General features: G+C 39.2%; 1 protein-coding gene across 3 annotated transcripts in view; it reads left to right on the top strand.

The window, feature by feature from the left end:
- Positions 1 to 23,795, top strand: part of SORT1 (sortilin 1) — a 76,024-nt gene that overhangs the window by 41,557 nt on the left and 10,672 nt on the right. For 2 of the 3 annotated variants that reach the window (XM_042462756.1, XM_042462755.1), the window contains exons 4-17: positions 1,969 to 2,071; positions 4,253 to 4,417; positions 5,919 to 5,992; positions 9,506 to 9,555; positions 11,227 to 11,357; positions 12,189 to 12,333; positions 12,907 to 13,062; positions 14,085 to 14,191; positions 14,867 to 14,969; positions 15,201 to 15,369; positions 16,087 to 16,277; positions 19,812 to 20,001; positions 21,912 to 22,028; positions 22,675 to 22,783. In XM_042462756.1, the coding sequence (XP_042318690.1) occupies positions 1,969 to 2,071; positions 4,253 to 4,417; positions 5,919 to 5,992; positions 9,506 to 9,555; positions 11,227 to 11,357; positions 12,189 to 12,333; positions 12,907 to 13,062; positions 14,085 to 14,191; positions 14,867 to 14,969; positions 15,201 to 15,369; positions 16,087 to 16,277; positions 19,812 to 20,001; positions 21,912 to 22,028; positions 22,675 to 22,783 (1,810 nt within the window). The remainder of the gene's footprint in view (positions 1 to 1,968; positions 2,072 to 4,252; positions 4,418 to 5,918; positions 5,993 to 9,505; positions 9,556 to 11,226; positions 11,358 to 12,188; positions 12,334 to 12,906; positions 13,063 to 14,084; positions 14,192 to 14,866; positions 14,970 to 15,200; positions 15,370 to 16,086; positions 16,278 to 19,811; positions 20,002 to 21,911; positions 22,029 to 22,674; positions 22,784 to 23,795) is intronic. The other variant, XM_042462754.1, reaches the window with a different exon arrangement.

Raw genomic sequence — 23,795 nt, 5'->3', positions numbered from 1 at the left:
GATTCAATAAAACAGGCAACAAAGGAACATCAAATAGCAAGTGACAATTATGCAATGCCTGGGAATGCTTCTCTGAACAGGATGGTCTTCAACTCAGTTTTGAAGCTGGTTAAAGAAGTGATGGCTCTTGCTTGCGGGGGAAGAAGGTTCCAAGAGTGAGGGGCAGCGAGTGAAAAGGGGCGAATTCAAGATGGGGCAAAGGAAATCCTGGGCTGGAACAGCAGACCTTGACTACCAGAACGGAGGGCCCTAGTGGGAAGGTGAAGAGAAATAAGGTCTGATAAGTAAGGAGGGGCCAGCCCATGGAGGGCTTTAAACGTCGACAGCAGGAGCTTGTACTGAATGCGGAAAGGGGGGGGGGAAGCCAGTGAAGGGATGCCAGCACAGGAGAGATGTGGTCAGAGCAGTGGGCAGATATGATAATGCGCGCAGCTGAATGCTGGACGGAGATTAAAGGATGGAGGTGAGAAAGAGGAAGCCCAGCCAGGAGGACATTACAGTAATCAAGTCGTGAGATCACTAGGGCATGGACCAGGATCTTGGCAGAAGAGGCGGAGAGATAAGGTCGGATTTTGGCAATATTGTATAATAAGAATCGGCAAGCCTTGGCTGTGGTCTGGATCTGCGGGATACACGACAGAGAAGAATCAAAGCTAAAACCAAGACTGCGGGCTTGCTAGACTGGTTGAATAGAAATGTTGTCAACAGAGACAGAAAAGGAGTGTATACAAGCCATTGTATTCCTTATTACCATGTATGGATGTGAGAGCTGGACACTTAAGAAACAAGATAGGAAGAAAATGATTGCATTTGAGCTGTGGTGCTGGAGGAAAGTGCTGAGGATCCCGTGGATGGCCAAAAAGAAACAAATGGGTCCTAGGGCAGATTAATCCAGAAATCTCACTGGAAGCCAATATGACAAAACTTAGGCTGTTGTACTTCGGAAACATCATGAGAAGGCACGACTCACTGGAAAAAACAATAATGCTAGGAAAGGTGGAGGGAAGTAGAAAGAGAAGAAGGCTGCATGCTAGATTGATAAACTCTATTAAGGAGGTCATGGGTACGAATGTACAGAACTAAGCAGAGTAGTGGAGGACATGGTTGCCATGGGTCTGAATGCCACATCCCCCAAAGTGAAGCCACTTCTTTTGGCCCATGCGTTTCAGGCCTCAGCAGTGATTATAGCCTTTAACTTTAATGTGATAACTTTCCCTGATTTTAACCCAGAAAAGCAGAAAAACATACACAAAAGTCTTATTCATATCCTTCAAAGCCCAATTCCTCTCAGGGAAAGTGCCAAAGAGTTGCCATTACCACCATTCTTGCACCCAGGCATTCAAAAAAGCCAGAAGCAGGGCCACAACAGAGATAGTAGAATGGGTTGGTGCTTCTTTTAGGTGCTTCTGGGACAGACTAAGCTCTTGCCTTTTGCCATTCTACTCAGAGGAGCACATGGTTCCCTTTTTGATAAGAGTAAATATACAATACTTACATTAACCCTTGGATAAAACACCCCAGGTTTTTAAAGTCGATTTTTGACTAAAATTTCTAGGCTTATACATGAGTATATGCAATTTATTACACAAAATGTTTCTTACATGTGCTATGCCATGTGTGTCAAAGGTAAAAGAGAAATTCTTGAGCAGTATTGTATCATCATGTGTTACACCTGTGTTTGGGTTTTTAGACCATGTTATATTTTTTTTCTGGAGATTGGTGCTCATGTACAAAAATTCTCAACCTCATAATTGGGTATGATTCACATTACTCTCGCTGTGATCAAGCCACAGCATGTAAGGGTTAAGTGGTCTCCATGGGACCACTGTAAAATGTTTCATTTCTTCCTGTCTTTTATTATGTTTGCTCAGCTACTTCAGGAGGCTTCCAAATGCAAATAGATACCAACAATAACTTTGTATTATTAAGCAGTTTTAAAAATTATTACTTGTTTCTCTTAAATCTTAGTGAAGACTATGGAAAAACCTTTGTGGACATTACAGATCTTATTAACAACACTTTCATCAGAACAGAATTTGGAATGGCTATTGGACCTGAGAATTCAGGGAAGGTAAGAAAAGCCTGTTAATGTTATTTGAGAAGCTACATATTAGCCCTATCTTTTAAGATGAGTTAGAGAAACTATGGCGCTCCAGATGCTGTCATACTACAACTCTAGTTCTCCTTCACCATTGACTATGTGGGTTAAGTCAGATAGATGTTGCAATTCTACCCTCTGTCTGTTTGACAGTATTTTCACTGACACTGTATAACTCACTGAAACACCATCCTATTTGGTATTTCTTTGTCCCATTTGTACATTACCTACTCAGTCAATATTATGAGATTTTAGATTAAATTAATCATTATACAGTGGACCCTTGTTATACGCTGGGGTTTGGTTCCAAGATCCCCCGTGTATAACAAAATCTGTGTATGCTCCAGTCCCATTAAATATAATGACATAGCAAAATGATGTCTCTTATAAAAAATGGAAAATCAAGGTTTGATATTTGAAATTTATACTTTTTTTGAACATTTTCAAACTGTGTATGCTTGAATCTGTGTATAAAAAAATCAGTGTATAAGAAGGGCCTACTGTAGTTCTAACTCAGTGACCCAGACTTGTGGACATGGTTGTGTGAATTTTCCAAAGCTGCTTGTTTGAGCAGGTCTTTATTCCTGGCAGAATATCCCCTTTTCAAATATAATCTTTTCTTTTCTGACCCTTTCTGTAGTACATTGTGGCCAATATGTTGTTAAGCTTAGCTGCGTCGGGTGTGTCTGTTACCAGTAGTCAAAGGAGTGCTGGTGGTTTTATAGAGCTTCTTATGCGCTAGTTTACTGCCAAAACAAACGAAATGTTTACACCAATACAGAACTGGCTTCATCCTAGGTAATCAAAGTTGACCTTGGGCTTAATGGAGAGTTTTCTTCCTGCAGTACCTGCAGAGGGGCATGAACAGGGCAAGTGGATCTTTTTAAAATTACTTTAATATTTTTATTGATTGCAGATATGCAGTGACAGCATATTGAAGCAGTTTCTTTGTATACATTTGCACTGCACATTTCCACAATGGACAAAGGCACAAGGGATAATATCTGGGATTAACTCAGAATTTGTGTCCTTCTAGATGGTTGGAATTTTTGTTTTGTTGTATGCTTTTTATTGGAATAATTTTTATTATGTATTAATTAATTTTAACACAAACTAAGTCACAACTAAACCTGTAAATAGTCAGAAAGAAAAAGAGAAAACAAAAATGAAATGACAAAAAAGCAAACTGCATGTACATATATAACTAAAACTAAACTAAAACTAATACACAATATTAAAACATTAGAATACTTAAAACGTATTAACTAAAACACAAAAGGGCTCTGACCCCTTACCAATCCAGACTGTAAGGAGAGGGAGAAAAGAGCAAAACACAACATACATTATTATCGTGTTACTGTTACCACAAAAATTACTAGCAGGCATAATGACAACACATTGTTAGATATTGCTCAAAAAGTCCATAAACATTTTGCAGTCTTTCAAAACAAAAAACCAAAACAAAACAAACAAAAAAACAAAACCCAACAACATTCAGTTCATTTGTCCTTTGAAACCAACTTCAATTTGGAAACTTGGGCTAACTTAGCAGCCTTAACAATTCAGTTTTCCATTGTTGGTGCTTCAGTCTATTTTCAAGTTTGAGAACTGTGTTCTTGCTGCTATCATATGTTGGAGAACTCATCCTTATTTACTGTCCATATCCATACTCGTCCTTATTTACTGTCCTATCCATAACACCCAATAAAAACATTTTTGGTGAGATTGCAAAGTTGCTTTTAATTTTTTTTTTTACTTAACATGTAAGTCTAAGACTAATATTTTTTTTTTTTGCAAGACCACCACTTGTGGGGAAAAAGAGCCCTCCTTATCTTGACAACTTCAGCATTCATTCTAAGCATTCTCAGAAATTTTATTGGAACCTTTGTAATGATGTAGGAAGCCACCTTGCATCCCAGCTCTGGGAGAAAGTTGGGATAGTGAATGAATGAGTGAGTGAATGAGTGAATGATTAAATCAGTGAATGAATAAAGGTTCATGAGGGACACAAGTTGATGCTCTTCAGTGCTGCACTCCTTTAAATATGTAGCCACAGCTTCTGCTAATGTCTGTTTTGATGGAAAACTGGTAATGTGGATTCATTCCATGTGTTGGAACTAGAGAGATGACCCTCATTTGTATATTTCTGTCCAGGTTATACTGACAGGGGACAGGTCTGGACCAGAACATACAGGACGGATCTTCAGATCATCAGATTTTGCTAAAAACTTTGTACTGACAGATCTCCCTTTCCATCCTTTGACACAAATAACCTATCACCCTGAGAATTCTGATTTGTTGTTAGCCCTCAGTACTGAGGTAAGCATGGTGGTGGTGTGTTGGACTAATATGAACAGTCTGTGTGCTCATTTCTTCACCGATGTGATAACTTCAGCTTTGATTCTGGTATCCAAGACAAATTGTGTGAGTGTGTGTGTATGTGTGAGAGGATACTCTTGAGTGATCCCTTGTGGTGTAATCACCAGCACCATCATTTTTACAGTGTTCTTCAGGCGTCTGCCTGAATTCATGAAGAACTAAATTCTGGGTTCTGATCCTGAATATTCCCACATCAGACACCTTTTCCCACATGAGAGATACCTTGCCTTGTCAGGGTTCTTCAGCATCTCTGTAACTGTTTTCTGCCAAGTGTGATTACAAAGACCTTAGCAGACAGTTGTGTTCAACATACAAAGGCTTTTAATACTATTGCTTACATAGGGATGTTTGGAGAGTAGGGCTTACATTGGAGCCTGTGACTTCACCCCTTTTGACCTTCCACAAGTTCAGGTGACAACTTGAACAGAGCTATTTTATGTCTAATAAACATAGTAGTTTTATAGTACTCTGGTACTTTATAGTATGATACTACTATAAGCATCATTTTTACAGTGCACATAGGGGATATAGTTGTCTTTACTAAAGCTTATTGCACTGGCAATGTAGAGTTCATAGAATCATAGAGTTGGAATAGACTACAAGGGCCAACTACCTGCCATGCCAGAATGCAAAATCAAAGCACTCCCAACAAGTGGCCATTTGGCCTCTGTTTAAGAACCTCCAAAGAAGGAGACTCCGCCATTCTACGAGGCAACATGTTCCACTGTAAAACAGCTCTTACCATCAGTTCTTTTCTAGGGTGATTATGTGATGGTACACACTAGAGCTGAAATAAGCTTATTTGAGAAATATAATTTTAATTCCCAGGCAGAGTTGGAATATGGGAATCTCAGCTCGTCTAAGATGTTGTAGTAAGACTTCTATTAAAGCTAGTTATTAAGAGCATATGTTTTGTTTTTGGGTCTGTTTCTGGGTCCAGTCCAAGGGGTGTTAAAGGGCTTTGAAGCATTTTGCAATTTGGGACCAGGTTACTTAGAAGAACTGTTTTCTTCTATAGAGTCTGCCTGCCCTTTGAAATCCTTGATGCAGATGTTTCTCCTTGCCCCACCAGCATCTGAATTGTGTTTTGTTGGGATGGCCTTTTCTGGGCCTAACTATTCTTTGAAATTCTCTGTAAAGGGAAGCTTTCATCACCTCCTCTAGTGCATGCAAATGAATTTCTTTTCCAGCAGGCATTTGACTTGTTGAGTGAAAAACTTTAATATCTTGATATATGACCTGAAGTTTTTTATCTGTGACCATTTCCTTTTCTTACAATTTTGCTTTTTTATTTTTTAAATATGTTGAGTAGGTTGAAGGTCATTGAAACATTTACACATTTTGAAATGGAGAAATGGACTCAATACTTCTAGTACATCTTTTTGACTGGATCTTGAAAGTGGTGCATCAGATTATAAGCAATCATTTCTAAATGTTTCAGGGCAGCCTTTGGGTATCCAAGAACTTTGGTGAGAAATGGAAGGAAATACACAAAGATGTTTGCCTGGCCAAATGGTGAGCAAAAATCGCTCTTGAGGAAGAGTTAATAGTTTAGTATTCTTTTGCTTGATTAAAACTGTTCACAAAAACACAAAGATGATTATCCTTGAGACAAAATATTATAATGTGTTTTCCTCAATCCCAACAAGACATTTGAAAGCTGTGGTCATGTCTGTAGTAACTTGCCTTTTCAGGCATGTCATTCTAACTTTTTGCTTTTGTCTATACTGTTCTTTAGTACACAACATGCAACATAAACATAAACATAAACATAAACATAATAATAATAATAATAATAATAATAATAATTTATTTGTATTTCTCACCTCTCCCTGCAGTTCGAGCTGGGATTACAACAAGGAATAAAATCAACATTAAAATACAAGATACAGTATTATCTAAAAATACAATCACTAGAACGAACAACAAAATTACTACCAATCACTAAAATGACCAAATCGTCATCTGTTTTCCATGCTATCAAAGTCAGAAGTGGGAGTGTTCTTTGAGATCAGCTATAGAAGGTCAGATGGATAGGCCCGCTGGAAGAGATCTGTCTTAAGTGCCTTCTTAAAGGCTTCTAAGACGGATCTCTTCCGGTAAGTTGCTCCATAGTTTAGGGGCCGCGGCTGTAAACACTTTATGGGAGGTTGTAATTACTTTAGTTTTTGTATATTCCAAAAATTTCTTCCCTGATGTTCTGAGAGTACATGGCAGATTGTTTAGGGAGAGGCGTTCCCTTAAGTAACTCGGGCCCAAGCCATGTAGGGCTTTAAAGGTAATGACCAACACTTTGTATTGTGCCCAGAAGCTGAGTGGCAGCCAATGAAGAGATTTTAATATTGGAGTAATATGGTCTGATCTTGATGTTCCCGTGACCAGTCTGGCTGCAGCATTTTGGATCAATTGAATCTTCCAAACTTAGTACAAAGGTAGCCCCATGTAGAGCGCATTAAAGAAATTTAAGTGAGAAGTTACCAGTGCATGTACCACTGCTTCAAAGTCCCTCTGGGCCAGGTAGGGGCGAAGTTGGCGTATTAACTGAAGTTGGTACCAAGCACTCCTGGTCATTGCCTTCACCTTAGATGACAACTGTAGAGATGAGTCCAGGAGCACTCCCAAACTGCAAACTTCATCCTTTAGGGGAAGTGTGACCCCGTCCAGGACTGGTTGGCAAATCTCCATCCCTGGATCAGGGGTACCTATCACAAGCACCTCCATTTTCTCTGGATTCAGAGAATCCAACCCATTACCGACTCAAGACATGCATTTAGAGAAGAGATGTCATCCTTGGTTACTGCAGCAGTCAGAGACATAGAGAAGTAAATTTGGGTGTCATCAGCGTACTGATAACACCGCGCCCCATGTCTCCAGATGATCTGGCCCTTTAAAACACAATTTAAATAATATATAGTGCTCTACATGTTCAGTGTTGCACTTATTGATAATTTTCACCTTGTGGGCACTTTGAAGAATAATGCAACAGTTAGGGAGCAGGGTACATTTCAGTGTTTCATTGTAGAAGACCACAGGCCAAATCCTTGCTATTTCAACAAAGCTAGAAAAGACTTTGACATAAGATTTTGGGAAGCTGCTGCCAACTAGTATAGAGGGCATTGCTCCATGGTTTAACTCACATATGAGAACTCCTTAAAATAGTATAGCTATAAGTATTTGTAATTAACGATGAACATTAACATTGGTGTGAAGGAAAAATGTAATCTCAGGGGTATAGAAAAATGTTTTATTCCAGGAAATAGCACAGTCTGTTTTGGCCAAGAAATGTTTGCACAATCTTCATAGGAAAGCATTTTGAAAACCACAGTGCAGGGATTTCAGAAAAGTGTATAAGTTTTAGAAACCTGCTTTTTTGAATTGCCTACAGGGGATTTTTAAAGTTCTTTCCCATGAAGAAGGTCATACAAATATTTGGAAGTAACACATTGAGCTGTTTCAGGGGGCTCTCCTTCACATCACGTTTGTTAGATGTTTCCAGTTTCTTCTACTTTGAATCTTAGTTTTGATCCTTGCTCATGGATCTCATAGTCTTAAGCATTTTGCTATACGATGTTTTTCTAACTTTTAGATGTCCACAAATTTTGACTTACTAGCCAGACATTATTTGTGGTAGTTAACCTTCTTGTGAGTCTGGTGGCATTCTGGGCTTTAGAGAAGAAAGGAATTGGCACAGCTACTTCTGTTTTTCTAAACTGAGTTCCCTGGGTATGCCAGAGGATTCTAGCACTGGGAGGGCTGTTTTGTGTCAGATCTGGTGCACTAAGGCTGCATCTGCACTGCAGAAATAATCCAGGTTAATACCACTTTAATTGTCATGGCTTAATGCTGTAGAATCCTGGGAATTGTAGTTTGTTGTGGCACCAGAGCTTTCTGACAGATAAGAGTAAATGTTTCACAAAAACGACAATACTCAGAATTCTATAGCATTGAGCCATAGCAATTAAGGTGATGTCAACCTGGATTATTTCTGCAGTGCAGATGCAGCCTAAGAGATTCTGCCCTCTCTGGGACCCTTGGTTCTTTACAGTTCAGGGAACTCAGAGAGGGAAAGAGAAGTAAGTTGTTTGCCCTCCAAAATACTTGGATATAGGGTGGAATAAAAATATTTAAATAAATATTCCTAAATATTTTATATTATATAAATTTTAATATATTAAATATTATTAACTATTTAAATAAATATGTAGCAGATTGTATGTAATTTCTTTTTGGTGTTATGGGTTGGGCAGCTCGTTTTTGAATAAGATACTTTCCTCTTACCACTTTCAAGCTGAATTTTTCCTTCCACATTCTCTTAACACCTTTGTTTTCAGAACTACTGAACATTCAGTTGTTTATTTTCCACCTTTTCTAACTTATTGGGGAAGACAATAATGCTCAGTAAAGCGGAAGGTAGTAAGAAAAGAGAAAGACTACATTACTGTTATGTACAGCACTGTGTAAATTTATGGAGCTTTATAAGTAAACAATAATAATAATGATAATGATAATAGAAATAGAAATAGTAATAGTAATAATACTGTTGGACAGACCTGATTAGGAAGACACAGCCTGAGTTTGCAAGACCTCAGCAGGGATGTTGGTGATCAGCAGTCAAGTAGGTTTCTTATTCATACGATTGCTTCAAGTTAAACTTGACTTGATAACAAATAACAACAGCAAAATACATATCTGTCCTAACAGACAGGTACTTTGTCCCAGAATGTTAGAGCTATTTCTTATATGCCTTCCTTACAGTGGTGAAAGTCTGGAGTTGTTAAAAGATTTTTAATTATGACCATTAACCTCTGATGCATGGCACCATACAGTATTTTGAGATGGTAGATTTTTCTGAATTTCACTTTTGACAACGTGAATTAGTACAATATTGTCCCTGTATGCCCATAAACTGTATCTCTGTACATATCTCTGTACACCATGGCAAAGTGCTGAATTTTCATTAGTTCATTTAACACGCTTTCTTTCACTTAAACTACAAGCAGTGTTTCTTTTTCTTTTGTTTATTTCTAGGGGCCCTGGCATAACCATCTTCTTCACCACTTACCTGAATGGCTCTTGTAGTAAGTACTGTATTTCCAGTTTCAGTAAATAATAAGGTATGCTCTTAGTGCCTTCTGTGCAGGTCTGAGTGAAACAATGGATTTGATAGTAATGATGATTGGTAGTTTCCATGCCAATGGAATGGAGAAGTGTGCCATAGACACCTTAAAGAGTTATCCAAGGTGCTAAACCTTTTAAAGGGATAATGTTAAGCACTATAGCTCCAGTAAAGTTCAGGCTAAAACGGAAAACAAAGTCTGTATTGCACTGGCACAGAAGCCACCAGTCACCACTATTTGTCAGGCCTTTATTTTGAGCCCATGACATGCAAAGCTTTTAATAGCTTCTAAAACCATGAGTTCAATAAATACATCAACTAGGAAAAAATCTTTTATGTGTGTGATACATTTTTATAGAGATGATGTTTCATTGATTTTAAGTGTGTGTGTGAGAGAGAGACAGACAGAGACAGAGAATGCCCTTTTCAACAGGGTCCAATAGGCATTGAAGTTGTGGAGTTTCTATTTCTAGATAAAGATCTTTGTATTTGCCCACATTCATGCTCTCTTTCTCATTTTAATGTTTCTACCATTACATATTACCCTAATACTTTTTTTGTACTTGTGGTTTTCACGTTTCTGTTGAGACAGCATGAATTTTATTTTATATTTGAGACTATTTTTGTTATTGTTGTGAACCATCCTTTCAGTTACGGTAATCTGAAGAATGCCCCGGTGTTAAGTAAAGTGAGCATGACACAAGTTGCTCTGCAATACAAATTTGTCTTAGCTGAGATTGTCAGATTGAAAACTAAGATGGCTCCTCTGCATTTAATGGTTGTGTAGATGAGGGAATTTCACTCAATGTTGCTTGTCATGCAGTCAAATAACAAGCAAATCGACTGAAATGCCTTCTTCTACATCAGGGGTAGGCAACCTTTTTGAGCCGGGGGCTGGGTTGCTGTCCCTCAGACAACTGGGGGGCCGAAGCCAAAAAATAAATAAAGTTTTTTTAAATTTAAATAAATAAATAAACCGGGACAAATGTAGGACAACATTTTCAAATGGTGGGCACTTTTTAAAAAAAAGTGGAGGACATGCAAAAAAAATTGCTGATTTAAAAAAAATATGTTAATATAAATGCATGTTTCTGAGGCGTCTATAGACAAGTGCCCCCCTTGCCCCTGCGCGCGAGAGGCCAAAGGCCCCGGCGGCAATCGGCGGCAGGACCGGGCTGGGCCGGTCCCAAGGCCTCGCCGGGCCTCAGGTTGCCTACCCCTGTTCTACATAGTCATTAAAGGTACAGCTGTCTTCTCCAATTTTCACTCTGGCAATCCTAATCATAGCCTTAATGCAGAGATTCTACTCTTCCCAGCTTTCTTTTGGGGTTATTTTGTTGTACCCTTCATGAATTATTTGTACCGGGGGGGTGGGGGCTTCATACTTGCAGTTAAATAGCTGAACATGCACACACTGTCTGCTTAGACTTCTCTTTTAAAAATTATCACATTCTGGACATGGATATTAGAAAGTGGGTCTGGAGAGGTGCATGACTGTGGGAAACAAGCCTGCAGTATGGTATTACAGCCGCTCTAGTGCACAGCATTCTCTTTCTGTGAATATTGTGTGACATGGAGTTTATCTGCCTATCTGACTGGAATAGTATTAATTCGTGTATTTCCTCTGCTCAAGAAGCTGATCTCGGGTTACTGGAACTGAAAAAGACCAAAGACTTTGGGATGACATTCCAGACTATAGGCAACAAAATTTATTCCTTTGGTCTGGGTGGACGCTTTCTCTTTGCATCTGTGATGACAGAAAAGGTAGGAGGTTGATTCTTCTTTTTCATTCCTGTGGGCCACATGAGCTAAGTTTATATTTAAGTACTTTTTTAAAAAGGTGAAAAAGAGGTGTAGCAAAGAGAGTCCAGTATTTGGTTTGTGCTGACCTGGTTTTTTGTTGTTGCTGTTGCTGTTGTTGTTAATTTTTGAATTTCAGTCTTATATAGACAGATTTGAGTGGAACTCTAGTTTGTAACAATCCTGCTCCAAAAATGCACCCAATGTTTAATAAAACTATCCAAATAGTTTTTAAAAAAATAATCACAAAGCGAACAGTGTTTAATTTACTTTGATTGATTGTTTTGAATTGCATTTTAATTGTTTTTAAATGTCTGCGCTTGTTTTATGTTTTTAGTGTGTTTTTCAATTTTGTTAGCTAACTGTAGTCCATTTGGGGAGGAAAGGAGGGGTATAAATCCAATATGTGAATAAATTTTTTGTTAAGAAATGTTGATATATGTTAACAGATATATTTATAATGATTGCAGTGATAAAATAGCAATTCAGGGGTGGACTTCTCATTACCAAATAAAAAATTAAAGCAGACAGCTTTTTTATGTGTTTCTTTGGTTTGGTTTTAACAATAGCCTCTCAGCATATAAGGAGAAAGCATATCTGCAGACCCCACTCCAGTATATTTTAGGCCTGTGACTAGAGGAGTTTTTGCTTAATTGTTCAATATAACATCTGGACATTTTGGAGGAATTTCTTTTGTTTGTTAAGATTAGAGGCCTATATAAACATTAACTGTCTGCCTAAGCATAAGTGTGAATTATACTAGAAAATAATTAATATTGTCATTGTGTTCTCTAGGGTAACACAAGGCGAATCCATGTGTCACTGGATCAGGGTGAAACCTGGAATATGGCCCAGCTTCCTTCAGTGGGACAAGAGCAGTTTTACTCTATCTTAGCAGCTAATGATGACATGGTGTTCATGCATGTTGATGAACCTGGAGGTGAGAGAAAGGAGAAAAGATGGATGATGTATACTTAAATAGTTTTACCTTTCAGCAAGTTCAATTTGAGTTGCAAAATTGATGTTCAGAAGAAAATAAGCATTTAAAATAAGTTGATGAAAAGCATACAGCTGAGGCATCTAAAAGAGATCCTAGAAATAACACACAACTGATCCTAGAAATAGCGCACACACATGTTTTTTTAAAGTGTGGCCAGCCTTCACTATATATATCACTCACTGATAAATTGACTGCCAGAAAAATTTTAAGTTGTTACTTTCGCAGGCCATTCATTGTGTCAGATATAGTGGCAGTACCAGTTCAGTCAACCATACTGTGTGGGACAGGTTTATTCAAGTTAAAATCATATTCATTAATTTAGTACCTCATACAATTTCTTGTAATAGTTCATACTTTTACATTATTTTGAAATGGAAAGAGATCACACATAGTCACCTTTCTAGGCTTGATAAACTTGAACTGAATGGTGGGTATTTATAATACTAAGTTGACAGCCTAGTTCTGTGTAACACTGATCTTCTGACCCTTGCAATCTACTGCTTTTTCTTGCAGATACTGGGCATGGAACAATCTACACCTCTGATGATCAAGGTATTATATATTCCAAATCTCTAGAAAGGCACCTTTACACAACCACTGGGGGAGAAACAGACTTCACCAATGTGACTTCCTTGCGAGGCATCTACATCACTAGTGTACTCTCAGAAGGTGAGTGCTTACTCTCAGCATGGTATTATGGCCAGGGTGGGATCATAGACTGGCTTAAAGTAAGCTTTGGAGTGTGTGTAGGGTGCTTTTCTTATTGAGTCAAAATAACAACCAGAAGTGACAGAGGTTTTTGGGATGCAAGGAGATACTGGGTTGTTGGAGTGTGTGTAGGGTGTTTTTGTGAGTGTCTACACATTGGGGGGGGGTTCTCTGTAATTTTCACGTGAAAATCACCCAGATTTTTTTTAAAAAATGGGGGGAGGGCTTGGGCAGACTTTGTGAATCTGGAGGGTACTTCAGGGGCCACAAACATGTAGTCCAGGCACTCAACTAAAACATTGCTTGTTTATCTTGTTCTCTGGTCCTAATTCAGTTTTTATTGAACTTGGGGAATGACCAGTAGTATCTGTTCATGCGATCACAACTTTTAAAACATTCATATCTCATCCTGCAACATTTTGTTTTATCCCAAGTTTAAATGTCTTTACTGTATATTGTTTTAAGTAGAAGACCAAGACGTTTGTCAGGTTGTGAGTCAGTGCTAACAATTTTATCCTACTCACAGAGGGGACTCATGAGTATTTTATTAAAAACAAAAATGTTTCTGACTTGAGGATAACTGTTTTCTTGATTATCTACATTTTCCAGTAAAAAAAAAAATCAGGTGGTATATAATTGTATTAAAATATTTTATCCACACACACGCGCACACACACACACACTGACTTTAAGTTGCTCAGTAAGAGATTCTTTCTTCATGGATCTATGGTCTGAGAAATGCAGAAGCACTTCTCTACTTTCAGTTTGGGAGAATGAAAGCCTTCTACCAGGTAGTTAAAATGTTCCTTAGTTTTGTAATAATTCAAACCTCTTCAACTAATCTTGTCTTCTTGAATACTAGAAAATAGTGCAAGCTACATGTCCTGGATATGAAACAAAGCATCATGTTGTAAATTCAGGAAGTAAATTACATGGAATATATTGCACAAAAATAAGGATGTGCTTTTCCCCCCTTCAACTAGATAATTCCATTCAGTCCGTGATTACCTTTGATCAAGGAGGAGAGTGGGTACACTTGAGAAAGCCTGAAAATGCTAAATGTGATTCGACAGCCAAAAATAAGGAGGAGGTTTGTCTTTTAATACATTGGCAGAAATAGAATGCCAACAGAATTGTGAGGCCAAGGCTATAGTTCTGAGCTACTTGCTTTTATGTAATTACATTTTACTGACTTCTTAGTAAATGAGTTGATGGATAGAATGAAAGATAAAGATTGTACACAGCCCCTAAAATTATTTTTGATGCCATTTTTTAAATTAAAAAATCATTAAGTATTTGGAAGTAGATGTAGTTTTTTGAGCCATTCTTTGAAAATCTGTGAAAATATTTTGTCATAATTCCCTGGCAGGGTAGTTCATAGAACTTGGAGTAAAGATACAAATCTTTTTAGAGATATTTTGCAAAGAAGAATGGAATATTGAACACAAATTTTATTGCAAATCTAGCCAAATGGTAAACACTGTTTAAAATTTAGACTCTTTTTTAATATTGCAAACAGAGTGAAGGATTGTATGTGCAGGATGTTGATTTGAGTCATGGAAATATTTTGTTGCAAACACACTTTCTTAATCAGTATGCTTTGAATTTAAACTCAATTTATCTTAAGTTTGCATCAAGCAAGATTTTCCACAGCCGCGTTGAGATTCAAACTGGTTTTTTTACATTTGCTTTTAAAGAGATAAGATCTGTTGCACTCCTGCATCTTGTCTACTTTTATTAAAAATGCATTATCTTACATTTACAGTGCAGTCTTCACATCCATGCATCTTACAGCATCTCACAGAAGCTGAATGTACCAATGGTACCTCTGTCAGAACCTAATGCTGTTGGTATCATCATTGCTCATGGTAATGAATTAACCTTATTCTCATTTAATATGAAGTGAAATAATGATTGAGTGTTGAGGTGTTACTTTGGTTTTCCTTTTATTTGTGCATTCCACAAGTCTGAGCTGTGTATTGAGTTTTATTTCTGCTTACTTAGCAAGGCTAGGTGAAATTTCAAAGGAACAAATGTGCTAGATTGTCATGAGAAAACTGTAATGATTTGCATCTATGGGATTGGTCCTTATATTGCAGGAAGTGTTGGAGATGCCATTTCAATAACAAACCCAGATGTCTACATTTCGGATGATGGTGGCTACACATGGGCACGGATGCTGGAAGGACCCCATCATTATGCCATCTTGGATTCTGGGGGCATCATTGTGGCTGTTGAGCATACCTATCATCCTATCAATGTGATTAAGTATGCAAGAACTTACTTTTGCTAATATATGTTGGGAGGACAATACAAATTTCATTATCCACTTCCTGACAGCCACATCACTAGCTACAGCTGATCTAGGCACTGTCTCTGTAAAGTAGTGTCACAGGACAAACAGCACTGGTTTCAGTTTAGAATGGATGGAACAAGCTTTTATCCTGGATCTGTCCTGCCCCAAACACCACTTTTTTATGGTGTGATGGCATCATCATATTCCATCTGTAGCCATCCTGTGTTACCACTGTTACTTTTGTCATTTTGTATAATGAAACATTCAACAAGGAAGAGTAGATTTATAGTTCCGAGATGCAGAGATGGAAGACTACATTGGGGTAGACTAGCAGGGCCCACCTTAAAATTAATCATTTGCTTGGGACAAAACATTTCAGAAGAGATCCAGTTTCTATCCCTGTGTGTTATCTTGAAAAAAAAGGTTTTAGTTCAGAACAGGAACTGCTCAATCTGTGGTAAATTCATGGAGCTCTAGGTAAGAAACTGCCCTTCTGCAGATCACTCTCTGCTGACACTGCCATGTGGTCAAGGTTACTATACACCTTGGGCAGTGAGTGTGTAGTTTGGTTTAACAGTCCTTTGATACAGTTTTGCATCTTTAGTATTTTACAGTAGCTGCCAGAGTCTTATGATCTTAATTGAATCACAATGATAATGCCAAACCTCATTCGTAATCCTCTGTTTTAGGTTCTCAACAGATGAAGGGCAATGCTGGCACAAATACGTTTTCAGTAAGGAACCAATAACTTTTACTGGCCTGGCTTCAGAACCTGGAGCAAAATCGATGAATGTTAGTATCTGGGGATTTAAGGAGAGCTTCCTGTCCCGACAGTGGATCTCATATACCATTGACTTTAATGATCTGCTCAGCAGGGACTGTGAGTAATATTTATTTTCTTAATAATAAATAAAGTAAGCATGCCAACAGGCTGTTTGCCTTGGCTATTCTTGCAAATTGGAATATTGTGATACATCTGGAGCATCTTGTATAGGCTGCTGTGCTGGTTGAAGAATGTAGAGCTCTTGAGCTGCCTTTCTATGTGTGTCAAAATTGCTGTTGTGGCTGCTGCTGCTATTATTAATATCCCACTTTTCCCAATCTAGGAAAGGCAGGTTACAACAGTTAACACAAACATAGTTAAAAATTTACCACCTACAAATGTTAAAAATGTATTAAACTGTCAATAAAATTAAAACCATTTAAAACATATCTACTAAAAAGAAAAAAACCAAATAAATAGTACAGCACATTGTGAAAACACCCTTGAGCAGTCAGTTATCTAAGGTCAGTTATCTAAGGTCACTTGGTTGCAGTAAGATGGTAGGGAGAGTGCCAGTTCAACCTCTCTAGGGACATTATCACATGGGAGGAATGTCTCCCAATTTCAAAAGAAAAGAAAGTGGGGCCAATTCGGAAATGAATGCAAGTACGTGGATGGTTATCACACCACAGAAGAACACTGTGCCCATCCCAAAGCCAAAGCAGTGCAAATGCAAAAGAAATTATCATATGAGTACATACCCATCGTGGTCTAAAATTCAAATTAGCATCCCTGCACATGCGCAGTGAGGGCAGAATCGGATTGTGACGTTTTTACACTTCCGGCCGGGCTTGCTTCTGGTTTTGCCTTGTTTCATGTTATTTGTTCATTTGTTTGCCTTGTTTCACGTTATTTGTTCATTCACTACCTTTTATTTCATGTTATTTAGGCAATTCACCAATTCAAAACCAGTCCAAAGTAACCTTGTACTTGGTTTGAACATTGGACTATGACACTAGAAGGCAGGGATCAAATCCCACTGGGTGACCTGGTGCAAGTCACACTCTCTCAGCCTCCTCAGAAAATGGCAGTGGCAAACCTCATCTGAATAAACCTGCTAAGAAAACCCTGTGACAGGGTCACCCTAGAGTCACCTTAAGTTGGACTTGAAGACAAACAACAACATTCGACAAGTCACACTCTCTCAGCCGTGGAGGGTGGCCATGGCAAACCTTGTCTGAATAAACCTTCCCAGAGAACCAGGGGGGCTGGAGAGGGACGAAGGGCTTGTCACCAGGAAGGGACCCTGCGAAATTCAGCTCCCGAGGGACCCCTAGGACCCAAATCCAGCCAGGCTCCTCCTTGCACCCCGAAAGCTCAGCATCCCAAAACCTGGGGTGTAAGATCCATGGCTCTGCCCCGCTGGAGTTCCTGTGATGTAATTAGCCATATATGGTCTTTGGCATCCCTAGCAATGACGTCAGAGTGAATCCCTTTCTCACAGCCCCACCTCCACCTTTCAAGCGGCTCTGGACAGAATGGAGGAGGGCATAGGAGGCATGCTCAGCCTTCTGTGCTTCCTCCAAAAAGAGCTCCCCCCACCGGGCAGCACAGGAGTACTTATCTCCTGTGTACTTCACTTTTCTGGCCCCTTTGCTCCCAGAGGGAGCAGCCAGGGAACACAAGAGAGAAAATTGCAGCCAGCAGAGGAACTTGGGAATTGTAGTCTGATTTGGCGGCAATCCAAGAGCAACCGAGACATGCGTTCCATACCTGGCAAATTCGAATTGAACGCAACTTTGGAGTGGACCAGGATTTGTAAATTCTTTGTTTCCCCGAATTTACCCATGTCTAGGTTGACCCTGGATTAGGTTCGAATTGACTTAGCATTGCCTTCAATTACGTGTGATAACCTCTCACGAAAAAACGTAAACCACCATGATTGCACCCGGGATCACACTGCATTAACCTTCCAATTTTCTCCTTGTGTAGTTCCAGAGCCTGAGACCCAACTGCCAAGAAGTCCTTCTCCCATGTCCCCACAAGATATGCCTGTAAGGTTGATGGGACAGAGTCAAGGTCCACCCCAGAAGGGATCAGGACATAGACAGGCCCATATATAGTGGTATGGTCCTTCAGATAACCTCGACCTGAGCCATATAGGGTTTTATAAGGTCATAGCCAATATGTTAAATGGTGCCCAGAAATAGGCCAACAGCCACTGGAGGTGTTGTAACAAGAATGTTGTGTGTTCCCTGTAACCATCCCCAATTCAGTCTGGCTATCAGATTGAAACAGATGAGGTTTCCAAGCTCTCTTCAAAGGCAGCCCCATCTAAAGTAATCCAAACGGGATGTAACTGAGACATGTGTCACTGTATTCAACATCTGGGAATATTGTGTATTGCACACAAGCAGTAACTGTGCAAATCCACTGCTGACACCTGATCTTCCAGGCTCAGGCTGAATCCAGGAGTACACCTAAACTGCTAACCTGTGTCTTTAGGTAGTAACTCCATCCAATATAGGCTGAACCTTTATTTCTTGATCTCCTTTTTGACTGACCAGTAGCCCCTTTGTCTTGTCTAGATTAAATTTCATTTTGTTCACCTTCAGTCCATTATTGATGGCACACAATTAGAAATGAGACAACTTCATTTGACAGATGTGGAAAGGACTAATAGAAAAGGTGTTGTATTATAGCATCCAATTTAGAATGGATTCAAACAATGTTATTTGCCAAGTGCGTGGCAGGTTGTTTACAGTGTGTTGCTGCGTGGTTTGGATTCTCCTGTTATAGATCTTCATATAAAGGAAGAGATTACTTGTCTAATTATTCCAGCTGAAGTCAAATAGATACTCAAAAATCTGAAGAGATAGGCAAGATTTTCCCCTGCCCACCTTGGATTAATTTAGAAAATATCCAAGTGCTTTTGGTGAAGAAAATCAGAAGCCAGACTTTTCCAAGCCATTGTTATAACTTAAGAAAATTATCCAGACATTTCCACCACTGCCATATCAACCCTAAAGCCTATTATGTGCCAGCTCCCTTCCCTTCTCTAAGCAACAGAGGAAAGTAGGAGGTTTTATTCCTTTCTTTTTACTTGGTCTGTCTTTGGTGGGAAACTATTTTTGGTGTAGAGTGCAGGAGGCTTTATTCCTTTCTTTTTACAGTGGACCCTTGCCTTACGTGAGGGATCCCTTCTGCCCCCAGCCCCCCGCGTAAGGTGAATTCCGCCTGTGCTCAAGCCCATTCATAAATGGGGCTCCTGTGTGCTGCAGCGCAGTGGTGCATGCATGCCATAGGCACGCGCCCCATCATCTGAATGGGATGCGGCACCTCTTGCACCCCGCATGCTCCCTGCGGCTTGAGTGTGTGTGCTCAAAGCCATGTATAGCGCGCCTGTGTATAACACGGGAGCATTCTACTTGGTCTGTCTTTGGCGGGAAACTGTCTTTGCTGGGTCTATCTTTGGTGTAGAGTGCATGGGACCATAGTGGTTGCAGCTGAGACAACTAAAAGGACTGGAATTCCAGTTAAATAAATCTGTGAGTGATTCCACCACCAAATTTGGCAGGAAAAACCCAATAAGAGTAATTTTTTTGGTAGCTTTTATCTGTTTCACAGATCTGTCTGCTGTACTCTTTTTAGGTGTGGAGAAGGACTATACAAAGTGGTTGGCCCATTCCAGTGACCCCAGTAACCCTGCTGATGGCTGTATCCTGGGCTATAAAGAGGAATACCTACGGCTTCGCAAGTCATCTGTCTGTCAAAATGGCCGAAACTATCAAGTGACCAAGCAACCTTCTGTCTGCACTTGTACATTAGATGATTTCCTTTGGTATGTTTGGGAAACTCTTCCCATTTGTGTCTCCATGTTTTTAGTGTCTTCTGGTAGCCAAGGAAATAGCCATACTATTTTTAGTTTGACTATCCCTGAAATAGTCTTCTGAGTTAGGCTTTGTAAAAATAACTGAGTGTTTTAAGAGGACAAGAAATGTAACACTAGTTCTGTAGTTTCAGTGGGGCTAGAGGTTTCTCAATAGAAATCCCCTCTTTTTAAAAAGGGATATAGTATGGGGAGGATGGGAGGAAAGGCAGCATTTTATAAAAGCAAGTTAAGGACTGATTGGGATCTTGGAAAAATACAAAAGGCTATATTGTGTAAGAGTGCAGATATACAACTTGGGGCCAACTGCATGAAAGATATTACAGTGCTGCTTGCATATTTTAGTGGAAATCCTTTCTCTTTGTCTTGAGACCATCAGAAGCAATTTTGTGAGGATGATTTTTGTTGGTGGCTAGTCCTTTCCAGTGGAGGCTAGCTGGCCTCCTTTCTGTTGTCTATTAATAGGAAAACACTATTTCAGTCACAGGGCTGTGGCATCTAAACTAGTTTATACATGAACTATTGAGGCTTTCATTTATGTTTTAGTTATGTTCTTAATCTGATATTTTGTTTTTACTGTGTTTGTGTGTGTTTGAATTTTACTTTTAATCACCTTGAATACTGGGGTTTTTTTTCACAGAATGGCAGGATATACATTTAACAAGGAAATAAAACATTTATTTCACAGGTAGATTCTAGAGGTACTACTGTAATACAATGCCTTTAACAGATGACCTTTGTGTGATGTAATGCTACCTAGAATCATAGTCCAGCTCTCAAAGCACTCCACTGTTCTGGCTGTCTCCTAAATAAAATAAATCTACATAGAAATATTTTATTGTGTTTTGCCTGCTATGTATTGGCTGTTTTATGTAGAAATAAAACATAACTTCTACATAAAAGAGCCAATATGTAGCAGGCAAAATAAAATATTTTTACCAACTAGTTGAAGAGAGACAGGAAAGGAGGTATTCATATTATTATTATTATTATTATTAACCTTTATTTATAAAGCACTGTAAATTTACACAGTGCTGTACATACAATCTTTTTAATGAGATAGACATCATAGAGCAAGGTGTTCCATTGGTGCAGCTGTTGAAAAGACCCTGTCTTTTGTTGATAGAGCTTTACTCATGTCAGAAGTTTAGGCTAGCATCCAAAAAAAGAGGACTACCTTCTCCATTAAAACAGCTGACCCAAATTATCACCAGAAATAGCTGCTATACAATAGGAGATAGTAGGGTCCAAACAGACAGGCCAAAATAAAGCTGCTTCGGGTCACTTTGGAGGTATGCTGTTTAAATGATACATGCATCTTAAGAGGCCAGAAGCTGCACCAAAGTTGTGCTTCACTCCTTAAGACTGGAGCATGGTTTGGCCCGGCTACCGGCCTCTTAGGATGCATGCATGCATCATTTAAACAGCATACCTCCAAAATGACCTGAAGCAGCTTTGTTTTGGCCTGTCTGTTTGGGCCCAATAGTCTTCATGGAATGGGGCCAGTAGCAACTGCCGCTAACCATTCATTAGTCTCTCTTACTCTGCAGCATAACAGATAAAGCTAGAGGATCAGAAAATGGTAGCTGCTTTCTATAGAGAAATATATCCTCTGATACTGCTGTTGTCTAGTGATAGTTTTTGCTATTACATTTTACAGCTTACATGCGTTTGGCTCTTGCCCTTTGTCTGACATACTATACCTGTGGAAAGTGATGCAATTGTCCCAACTGCAACTAATTCCCTTTTATGTTTCCAGTCCTTATGAGCTATCTAGAGGCTATAATAATGAAATTATATGAGTATACTGATATTCTGGACAAAATTAATGTTCATTTACTTACTTGGATATTGTTTTGCAGTGATTTTGGCTACTTCCGCCAAGAAAACCAATCTGAATGTATAGAGCAGCCAGAACTGAAGGGTCATGACTTGGAGTTCTGTCTGTATGGGAAGAAAGAGAGGTTAAAGACCAAGGGGTAAGATTCTGTTAGCAACAGTATATGAGCTGATATCCTTAGTCAACTGCAAGGTAATCTTGGTGGAAGAGTTAGCTCTTTTTTAATGAAATAAATGTTTGTAGGCCTTTAGGGGAAATGATTATCGTCAAATATCCCTCTGTTGTCTGTAAAATAAGCCCCCCCCTCTCCTCTTGGATCTGGGAATACCTGTTTTTGTGACCACATGAGTGTATCCCCAGTGGAAGGTATGTAATGAATTTAAGGCTATTCATTTAATAGTGTATCAGTGACAGTAGATAGTAATTTATTTGGGTGAAACCCTCTTGGTTTATGAATTCTGTCGACCAGAGAATACTACTGAAATATGTAGGGTAATGAAGGCCAGAAAGTAAACATTCATTGTTTATGCATTCTTGAATTAATTTCCACTTTTGTCATGAACCAGTTTAGTACTATACACCTGACAAAGATAATCTCTTTAATGGGCCAGTCCTGAAGAATGAAAGTTTCTTTGGGAGTATTTGATAGCCAGGAATGATTAGGACTCAGCCAGCTTGGCAATGCTGAAACATTTTCTGATGACAAGATCATTTTGGTTGCCTGAGGATCTGTCATTTTTAAAGAGTCTTCCCTTGAATAATCTATTGAAACTGCTGATTTCCAGATATCGGAAGATTCCAGGAGATAAATGTGTTGGTGGGGAGAATCCCACCCGTGAAGAGACTGATTTAAAAAAGAAATGTACTAGCAACTACTTGAACTCAAGCCAGTTGGTAAGTAAAGAATAATAGAACAATCTGCTGCAAGAACTGCAGGGACCAAGAGAAGACAGTATATTCTAACCACTGGGGAAAGTGCTGTGAAAACTGACCACTGGTAGTTATGAGCTGGGAGGCCTTTTTTCTGAAAATTTACCTTGCTTTGTGTAGAAAGTGAGAAGAATGAATTTTCCATACTAGCTACTTAACCCAGGAATGTAGCTACAGAGTAAATAATAAAATGAAGCATTGCCCTCTCAATAAAAATTCTGCCCATCCCATGAAATTTTATTTGGTTTCTCAATTTTATAACAATGTAGAGAGTGATATATAGAGAATCATTCACACCTAAAACTCATCTATTTGTTGTGTTTGCATTCCCTTAGTAATTTTGAATCATAGAGTTGGAAGAAACCGCAAGGGCCATCCAGTCCAACCCCATTCTGCAACGCAGGAACTCTCAGTCAAAGCATCCCCGACAGATAGCCATCTAGCCTCTGCTTAAAGACCTCCAAGGAGGGAGACTCCACTGCATTCCGAGGGAGTTTGTTCCACTGTTGAACAGCCCTTACTGTCAGGAAGTTCTTCCTAATGTTGAGGTGGAATCTCTTTTCCTGTAGCTTGTATCCATTGCTCTGGGTCCTAGTCTCTGGAGCAGCAGAAAACAAGTCATCTCCCTCTTTAATATGACATCCCTTCAAGTATTTAAACAGGGCTATCATATCTTAACCTTCTCTTCTCCAAGCTAAACATCCCCAGCTCCCTAAGTTGTTCCTCATAGGGCATGGTTTCCAGACCCTTCACCATTTTAGTTGCCCTCCTTTGGACACACACTAGTTTCTCAACGTCCTTTTTAAATTGTGTTGCCCAGAACTGGACACAATATTCCAGGTGCGGCCTGACCAGAGCAGAATAGAGTGGCACTATTACTTCCCTTGATCTAGACACTATACTTCTATTGATGCAGCCTAAAATCGCATTGGCCTTGTTAGCTGCTGCATCGCACTGTTGACTCATGTTCAACTTG

This window comes from Sceloporus undulatus, chromosome 4 (genome assembly GCF_019175285.1).
Source record: "Sceloporus undulatus isolate JIND9_A2432 ecotype Alabama chromosome 4, SceUnd_v1.1, whole genome shotgun sequence".
Taxonomy (NCBI): Eukaryota; Metazoa; Chordata; class Lepidosauria; order Squamata; family Phrynosomatidae; genus Sceloporus; species Sceloporus undulatus.
This window is presented reverse-complemented; position numbering and strand designations above follow the sequence as displayed.